Here is a 9519-nt window from a genome sequence, read left to right as displayed (position 1 = left end):
TCAAATGGTTCAGCATCAGAAATTGGTATCATTTTATAATGACATTAAAGAAAAGACATCTGCTTTGCTGCTGTACCCTGAGAATCTTGGGAATTTTCCATCTCATTTGCAGCTGAACTCTTTCATGTGTGCTGTCTTTCTTACTAGAATGTGAATTCTGTGAAAGCAGGAATTTTCTTTTTTTAAATTTTTATCCCCAGAATTTAGCACAGTGCTTTGTACTAGTAAATATTTAGTAAAGGCTTTATTCATTCATTCAATCAATTAACTTGCCTAATATCATCAAATTAGTGCCAGAGTCTGGATTAGAATCCAGGTTTCTTAACTCCCAGTCAGGTGCTCTTTTCTGCTACAAAATGCTGTGCTTTGGTTTGACTTCTTGACCCCCAAGGTAAAGGGTTTATGGATCTTCTAATCCCTAAGCCAAGAACACAAAGCTTACCTGGCCTGACCTTAACAGATGTCTTCCTCCAGCCTCTCTGGGAATAATACTGATAACAATAATTGCTTTCCTTCACTGAAGGCCTTTGCCCTTGAACAATTCAACCTAAGTTCAGATATATACTCATCATCAGATGAGTTCCCTATTTCTGTCAAAAGCACCACCATTCTTCCAATATTATCAAGTTCATAATCTCAGAACTATCCTGGACTTCTAATATTTCCTTACCCCAAATAGCCAATCATTTGCCAAATCTTAACCATTTCTACCTCCACAGCATCTCCATAACAGCACCACAACATTCCTTCAATATCAACATATTACTCCCCTTTCTGTGCTCTGTGAGGTCAAACTGGCCTTCTCTGTTTCTTACAACACTCCATGTTGTGCCTTATCCTCTATGTGCCTTATCACTGGCTGTTCACCGTGTTTGGAATGTACTCCCCATTTACCCACACATCATAATTCCTCTTTTCCTTTAAGTATCTCATGCATCATCTTCATGAAGCCTTTCCTGATACTCCCAACTGCTACTGCCCTCCCTCCCAAATTACCTTGTATTTATCTAACGTATGTGTGTGTACATCTATATCTAGATATATATACACAGGTGTATATATTTATACATACAAATTATATATGTGTTATATATATACATTTGTTAATTTTATGCTGTGTATATTTTTATATGTACTCTCCTCCATTAGAATGTAAGCTCATTGCAAGTAGGGATTGTCTTGAACCTTATACTTGTATCACCAGTGCCTAATATAGTGGTACATAGTAGTTATTTAATAAATATATGATTGATTGATTGAATGGGAGAACAGTACAATAATTAAATCATGAACTGTTGAAATTTACAATTTTCAAAGCACTTTACAGGCTTGCTTCTCATTTGATCTTGACAACATTCTGAATTTGTTAACAAAATTGTTATTTTGATTTTTAAGAATGAGGAATCTAAGGCTTTTTGAGGTTGAGGCTAGAGCTGAATTTAACAAGATGACATTTAATAGGGTTAAATGTAGAGTTCTACTCATGAGTTCAAAAAATCAAATAAAGAAGGAAGAAAGTGGGATTTTGCATTAAAAAAAAAGATATAGAGGTCCTAGAGGTCAACGAGCTCTGTGAGTCAACAGTGTGACATAGAAGCCAAAAAAGTTAATGAAATCTTAGATTGAATGTAGTAGAGAGGTCAGAACAAGGGAAGTGATAATTCCCTGTACTCTACCCTGGTCAATTAACATCCGGGGTATTACCTTATGTTCAGTTCTGCAGACAAGATTTTACCACAGACTTTTGACACACTTGTGCATCTACAGAGTAAACAGCATGTTGAGAAAATTGGAGAACATGCTAAATGAACACCAACTGGGAAATAAATAGTGTTTATCCTGGGAGGGAAAAAGACTCTGGGAGAGAGAACACGATAGCTACCTAGTCTGTGATGAGTTATAAGGAAGAAGAATTAGGCTAACTCTGATTGGCTATGAAGGAAAGCAAGGAACAATAGGCGGAAGTTTGAGAGAGGCAGTTTTTGGCTCTGTGGGAAGAAGAATTTTGTAAACAATAAGAACTGTTCCAAGTGGAGAGGGCTGCTTCAGGAAGTGGTAGGTTCCCTTTCAGTGGAGGTTCTCAAGGAGAAGTTGGATGACTTCTTGCCAGGGATGTTGGAGAAAGGATTCCTTCTCAGATAAGGTTGGACTAGCTTACCTCTATAGGCTCTTCCAACTCCGATTTTTGATTATTAGGTGATTTGTCCAAGGCCACAACCAGTGATAAGAGTTGGATTTTCAATCCAGTTCCTCCCTGTCCTTGTGAAATTAGAGGATGGTAAGGAGGGTATAGAGCAGTCCCACTTCCCCTTCCCTGTGGTTTTACCAGTCCACTCCCATCATCCAGTTTTTGGTAGGGGAATGTTGGTTAAGGGCTGAGGACGGGGAGAGGCCATTTGGACCCTGGCACTGTGGGCACAAAGCATGGAGACAAAATAGAGGTGCCAGTCATATCATGTCTTTGAGAAGAGGAATGTACCCTTGATGGCCTCTTCCTCTTGCCAGGTACCAGTCCCTGCTCAGGTTATCCAGGTAAAGAAAATCACTGATGGGGAAATTTCATATGTCCAGGGAACACAGGTTTAGGGAGGCGTCCAGCCCTCCTCACAGAATACACTGTCATCACCCAAAACATTGTCATCATTGATATCATGGTTACTAAGAGTGATCTCATATGCTGGGGGTGGGGTAAGAGGCTCCAAACATGGCAGGCTTTGCTGTGGGGGTGTTTCAGACTCTGTTAGGTGTCCCTGAAGCCGGAGATCGATTGGGGTGCCCAAAGAGCCTTCTCTCTGGGTCATTGTACCTTCTGACCTTCCCCGCCTGAGAGCTCCTGGTAGTGCTGCCAAACGGTTAGGTTCCTCTTCCTGAAGCGGTAAAGGGATCACAGTGCTGTATGGTGGGGGCTCACCCAAATCTGAGTTGGGGCCCTGAGTTGATACCACAGCTTCTTCATAGCTTGGTACTTCGAAGGCTGCATTGTCCCTGAGAAGGAGATACATAGGATCAGCATTCCATCAACCAACCCCTGGGAGATCCTTGGGGTTCCCTCACGCCCTTTCACTAGTTCCTCCCCTTTCTGAACCCAGTCACATAGGGAGCAGGTCAGCCATATCTGAGACATGGGAGCAAGGTTGGTGGAAGGAGCCCAAGGCATATATGTGCCTCTATCCATTCTCCTTGCCCCCAATTTACCGTGCTGCGCTCAAGGCCCCAGAGGTATCTGTTGGCATTGCCTGGAGCCTCCATTCCTTGAAGTGAAAAAGGAGGCAGATAAGGAGAAGAAGTCCACCTAAGGAGAGGAAGAAATAAGCAGCAGGTTTGATGTCCGGCTGCAGACCCAACAGAATGAACCCTATGAGGGTGGAGGTACAGCACAAGAGGGTCAATGGCTTCCCCAGTTTCTTCCACACTTGGCCTGGAAACATTGCCCCTGCCTGGGCTTCTGAAAAAAGAGAGGCAAAGGAACATTCAGAGAACAGAAGAGCATAGACAAGGAGTAACTAATATGATGCTATAGCTATGGTTACCTAGAAATTCATTTAAACAATTGTAATGGTATACTTACTTCTGTTGTTTAAAGTCCAGGGCAGAGTAAATTGCTTAAAATTTTTTAAAAAAGACATAATTGCTATGTCTATACTAGTAGTCAGAATTAGGACCAAGAGAGAAGCTTTGGGAGGGTAGGGGAGAGGAGTGGAAAATGGTGTCAGATACTAGGTGGACCATATTTTGCATTTTTATACTCGATTAGCAGAGGACTGGGATAGATTTCAGAGGATTCATTAACTTGGGATAAAAAAAAACCCAACATATTTGTTTCCACTAACCTCTAATTGAAATTTAGCATTTCCTCCAATGATACAAAAACATTATCCTGAGAAGGGGTCCCTAGGCTTTACCACCCTGCCAAAAGAGGCCATGACACAAACAAGATTAAGAACCCCTGCTCTATACCAATCTCACTATGACGGTATGGGTGAGGATACGGGTCTGTGTGACTAATAGTCACAACACTGTCAATTTTACAGAGAAGAAAGTAACCCAGAATGTCTTTCACAGCCCTGACACTAGGTAATCATATCTACCCCCGTTGATTAAATATGTGAGGCTCCAACATTCCCTGGTCAGAACCCCCAGTCTCCTTTCCCTTCCTTTCCCCTTGGTAGCCCCAATTCTCTCTCCCTTCCGGTGCTCTGGACGCAGCAGACATTGCCTCAGGCCTCAATGCACACAGGCATCTCTGGAATCTAGGCAAGGGGGCCTGATTTCCTTACTGGATAGATTCCCTTTACTACCCTTCCCCGCTACTTCCCCACCAGCACATATGCCAGTTTCTCAGTCCGACTCCCCTCTCTCTCCTCAGTCTCTGTCCCTTTTGGGTGGGGTTCTAGTCCCCAACCCCCCCCCCCAACATACTGTGTCAGCCAGGCTCCACCTACAAGGACAAAGAGCCAAGTACAGGGATACATGATAGGGGATCTTTGAAAAAACTAGGACATATAGAAGCCCAAAGTCTTTCTCTTTTCTTATCTCCATATCTGCCTATGCCCCCTTCCTCCAGAATCTTTCTTGAGGTCAGGGTCCTTGAGTCCCACCCAGAATCTAGCACACAAAACCCTTTCCTTATTGTCCAGGTAGGACTCCAGCCCACTGCAGAATTCTACATCCTCCCCCTCCTCACCCCTACAACCAAATCCAGTAGCTCCAATGAGCAGGGAACCCTTGGTCAGTGAAAGGGACCAAGAAAAAGGGATGGTTACCTCCCCCATCCCCCAAGTTAGAGGTTTCCTTCTTTCTTCATCTTCAGTCACCAGCCACAGGTACGTAGGTATACCTCACCTGTCTTTGGCCAGTCTCCTCTGAAATCATGTGGTATTAGGGGAGGAGTCCACCAGCCCCACCCCCTTCCTTTGCCCCAGTGCCACGGGCTCTTATCTCGGCTGGACACCCCTACTTTTTCCTCCTTCTTGAACTCTGACATTCAGCCGCACCTCCAAGTATAGTTCTCCAGCCTCTACCTCCACGCTCTAAGAAGCCTTAAATGGGAGTGGCTTCTCTACCCTTACTGCCCAGCTCTTTGCACTTAGGGGCAAAGTGTCCTCTGTCTCACAGTAGATTCATTCCCTGACTAACTACAGCAATCCTGTCCCGCATGACCTCCGGGTCCTCCAGGTTCTGTCCTTTACAATAGTAAACATTGCCCTCTTCAGACTAGGGTTAGATGAATACAGGGATCATTTATTGGTCAATCTGAAGGGGGAAAGAGGGTGGAGTGGGGGAAGACTGAAGGCCCCTGCCTGGAGTATTTGCTGTCCAGACCTGCATAAAGAAAACAAGACTCCCTGTACTCCAGGAACAAGTGAATATCGATGAAGAAACTAGGGTTCAGAGGGGCATATCAGCTTCAGGAAAACTAGCCCAAGCTCCCAGAGTTAATCTTCCCCTCTTCCTCTCTCAGGGTATGTATCTGGGATAGAAGGGGAAGATGATGATGATGTTACATGATGCAGTAGAAAGAATACTGGCTTTGGAGTCAGAAAATATGGATTCAAATCCCATTTGGGATTTGAAGTCCTAATACTTGTCACCCATGTACCTTGGACAAGTTACTTAACTTCTGTAGGCCTCAGTTTCCTCAATCCTTAAAACAAAAGGATTGAACTAGATAATGACTTCTAAGGTTCCTCCTAGTTCTGAATCTATGCTCTTGTCCGTGTTCCCTTTTGGGGTGGTAGAGAGGGAAGGTGAGGCCTAAGAGAGTTTGGGGGTGCTGGAGGGAACCCCATTAGGCTATATGTTGTGCTCTTTCCCCTCCTCCCAGTCTTCCTATCCCCTTGGCATGATGTGTGTATTGCTGGACTCTTTCCAGCCACAGGAGAGAATCCTAGGGAAGGGTACATTGGAGGGTGTATGTTGGCTAAATGACAAGTAAAACAGCTAGAGCAGAGTGAGTGCTGGATAGGAAAAGGAGAGGCTAAGGGGAAGGGAGGGAGCCAAGGGCCTTAGGAATAAAGGGCTGACTTTCTGTAAACTGCTATGTTCTACCAGTATAAGGTTTTCTTGTCTAACAGTGTGGGGGATCCTGTTGATCCCTCTATGTCTCTCTTGTCAAATGGGGAGAGGGAGAGTTGGGGCTGGTACTTCCTTAGGCATTTTTTTAGAAGAGAATTTGAAATAACCAACCATCAGATATGACAGATCATGTCCCACCTCCCTGAGTCCCCAACTCCTTTTCCTAACTAAACTCTCATCCCCATCTCAACATCCCCACCAATTCTTGACAGTCTCAGCCTCCCTCCTTCTCACCTTCTGACTTTTTACATTCAGATCTGCCTGCTTCTTCCACCCTTCAAAGGGTTCAGCTACTGAGAAGGGAGAGGAGGAGGTGGTGGTAAAGCAGAAAGCCTGAAAAGTCTGGGCTGAGAGAAGAAGGGAGAGAGGAATTCATTCCTTCCATGATTCTGCACCTCTTTTTTTGGGGGTGACTCTGTTGTTTTATTTTTTTGAGGTGTAGGCTTATCCATGCTTTTATAATGAAGTGCCTTGTCTTGTCTTTCTTACTACATGTTGTAGTCTGGAGAGACTGTAGGTCTGGGGTCTCTGAGTGTGTTTGACTGCTGAATGACTATTATATAGGCTCAAAGTGACACAAGGAATGTCTTTTTGTAACTGAGTTATCAGCCTAAATCTGAGTTTCTCTTGTGTCTATCTCCTGGTGCCCTTTATTCAAAGTGTGGGGCTGGTGGTAGGAGGTGACTGGCTGTTCTGTGACTGTCCCTAGCTGAGTTTTATCACATTTCAGAGCTGGAGGAAACCTTAGAGATCATTTTGTCCAAATCTTCTCATTTAATAGATGAAGGAGCAAAGGCTTAGACCACTGAAGAGATTTGTCCAGGTTTAGAACAACTAGTGAAATCCAGGCCTGAGCCCTTGTTACCACCCCCAGTTCAGCATTCTTCCCGATGGGGAACCTATGGCCTTCTAGGTCCTTGGGTACAGTCTTTTGACTGAGTCCAAGTTTTACAGAACAAATCCTTTTTATTAAGGGGATTTGTTCTGTGAGGTTTGGATTCAAAGGGCCCCACCCCTGTATTGGACTCGTTATTTTATGAAAAGTCTCATAGTTACCTTGCCTAGCCTTTTACTATCTTCTCACCTTCAGTTTCTGCTCCCTAGAGGCAGCAAGGTGTAATGAAAGAAGCACTAGATTTGGACGGGAGGGCCTGGCTTTGAATCCTGGTTTTTCTATTTACTACCTTGTAACTTGGGGCTGGTGACTTCTTCTAGGCCTCAATTCCCTTATCTGTAAGATGTAAAGGGTGAAATAAATGATCTCTAAGGTCTGCCAGATTTAAGTTGGTGTTCCTATAATCTTTCCTACCCATTGCTGCCAGATTAATTAATTTTTCTGGTGTGCAGATCTGATCAAGTCATTCTGATGATAAAAATATTCAGTGGCTTTTCATTGTTGACAACATAAGATTCCAAACTCAGCCTAGCATTCAAAGTCCCCCACAAATCTGGTTCCAGTCTTCTCTTCCACTCTTCCTCACTTAATTTATGAGTAAACTATACTAATCTCCATCTCCAAAATATCCAACTAATTTTCTAATCTCCATGCCTTTCTTTATGCCATTTCTCTCACTTATAATGGACCACCTCTGATTTCAGACTGTTGAAGTCTGGGAGCCTTTAAGGGTCAGCGGAAAGTCTACTTACTCAATGAAGCCTTTCCTTAGCATCTTAGCTAGGAACGATTTCTCTCTACTACGAAATTTCATAATTTATTGATATTTTTTTTTCTGGCTTACTTTGTATTGTGGTTGTTTATGTGGGTGTCGTCTCATTTAATAGATTATAAACTTCTTGAGAACAGTGACTATATCGAGGGAGATGGTCTATGTCTTATTTAGCATTGTTATCTTTTCCAAAATTATCGTAATGAATGGATGAAAGAAGGATAGTTCCTATCCTGTATGATAGCCATTCTTGAATTCAAAGGGATTAATGTGAAGATCACAAGACCCAAGAGAAAACTGAACTCTCCCACTTAACAAGTTGTGTGACTGGAACAAGTCACTTAAAGTAGGACTCTGTTTCCTCATCTTTAAAATGAGAAGGATGACTCTCTAAGCTCCCTTGCAGTTCTAACAATCTATGATTCTATGATTGAGGACTGGAATAAATGCCGAGAAAAGTGCAGATGGGTTAGGGAGTGGGGGGTAGGAAGTGCCCAGTAAGACGGTCTCCTGGTTTGACCACCTTCAATTCCTGTGCCATCTGTTTGTCCCTGAGCCCTATATTTCTCTGTAACAATGGTCATTCCTCTGACAACAGCCATCCAGGTCTGCTTCTCACAGTATAACCTTAGATAAATTACTTTCTCTCTCCCGGCCTCAGTTTTTATGTATGTAAAATAAGGAGGTTGGACTAGGAGATCTCTCAAATTCTCTCTAGCCCCAAATCAAATGATTTTCCGATCCACACCCATGCACCACATTTATAAATAGGTGAGATAAGGTTAAAATTAATTTCAAGGGTAATCACAAGAAAATAAATTTGGAAAAAGACAACTTACGGGCTGAAGGATGTGTTGCAAGATAGAAAGGCAGTCTGCAATGATCTGATTTGATGTAGGTGGGTGTAGAGGATGAGGACACTGCTTTAGGTCGATTGTATTTTATTCCAGCACCAAATGTACTCTCATAAAGAACACTATGAAAGGTGATCTCAAGGCTTGACAGAAGGCTGTGCCCTAAGGAAGAAGACTGTCCAGATCTCCAGATTTCTTGAACCTGACCCTGCTTCCTATTTTGTTGTTATTTCTGTCCCTTTCGTCTCAGATCCCTTATTCCACACTCACAACCTTTGGTTCCTGCTCTGTCCCTAACCTCTAGTCATTCCCCATCTTCCACCTCTGCCCCTCCACCAATACACAATCACAGAAAGTCAGAATGGGAAGGGAGTTCAAAAGCCTTACAGTTCAAACTATTGCCTGAAAAACAATGCTTCTATATGATACATGACAAGTGGTCATCTAACCTTTGCTTGAAAACTTCCGGTGAGGTAGAAGCAGATGGTGTCGTCCCTGAAATGTTCCCCATTTTATCCAGTCTACATCTCCTATGTAGTTGTTTACATGTGGTCTCTCCTATTAGACTGTGAGTTCCTTGAGGACAGGGACTGTTGTTGGTTTTTTGGTTTTTGGTTTTTTTGTTGTTTTTTTTTGGTGGGGCAACGGGTTGGCTTTTCTTTGTGTGGCTTAGCTCAGTGCCTGGCACATGGTAAGCACATGGGACTCTAAGCTTCATACCAATGGGCTTTTGGACACAGGTAATACTTAATAAATGCTTGTTCGTTGACATCGAGCCCAAACTTCTAACCACTGCTCCTTGTTCTATACCAGCAGAGGCCAAACAGAACAAATTCTAATCCCTTTTCCAAATGCTTCAAGATAACCATTATCTCTCTTAACTTCTTTTCTACAGAATAACCATTGCTAGTTCCTTCAGCAGA

General features: G+C 43.2%; 1 protein-coding gene across 2 annotated transcripts; it reads right to left on the bottom strand.

Moving 5' to 3' along the window:
* Positions 1–1961: 1961 nt before the first annotated feature.
* On the bottom strand, positions 1962–4847 carry TMEM139 (transmembrane protein 139). Of its 2 annotated transcripts, XM_027841322.1 has the most exons (4): positions 4764–4847; positions 3196–3445; positions 2807–2985; positions 1962–2259 (listed from the first exon to the last, which is right to left on the bottom strand). In XM_027841322.1, exons 2-4 carry the CDS (start codon positions 3426–3428, stop codon positions 2150–2152), a joined length of 522 nt encoding a protein of 173 aa, XP_027697123.1. In that variant the 5' UTR covers positions 3429–3445; positions 4764–4847; the 3' UTR covers positions 1962–2149. The 2 variants fall into 2 exon arrangements, with proteins under 2 accessions (XP_027697123.1, XP_027697122.1); XM_027841321.1 differs by having other exon boundaries at positions 2172–2985.
* Positions 4848–9519: the final 4672 nt, after the last annotated feature.

The sequence above is a fragment of the Vombatus ursinus genome, unplaced genomic scaffold, assembly GCF_900497805.2.
Source record: "Vombatus ursinus unplaced genomic scaffold, bare-nosed wombat genome assembly UNPS02014858.1, whole genome shotgun sequence".
Classification (NCBI taxonomy): domain Eukaryota; kingdom Metazoa; phylum Chordata; class Mammalia; order Diprotodontia; family Vombatidae; genus Vombatus; species Vombatus ursinus.
This window is presented reverse-complemented; position numbering and strand designations above follow the sequence as displayed.

What these genes read in the sequence shown, in the direction of transcription:
- TMEM139 (XM_027841321.1), bottom strand. Translation starts at nt 3,428, where the DNA reads ATGTTTCCAGGCCAAGTGTGGAAGAAACTGGGGAAGCCATTGACCCTC. An exon ending in GGGGCCTTGAGCGCAGCACG is followed by an intron (nt 2,986 to 3,195) that starts GTAAATTGGGGG and finishes TCTCCTTCTCAG; the next exon opens with GGACAATGCAGCCTTCGAAG.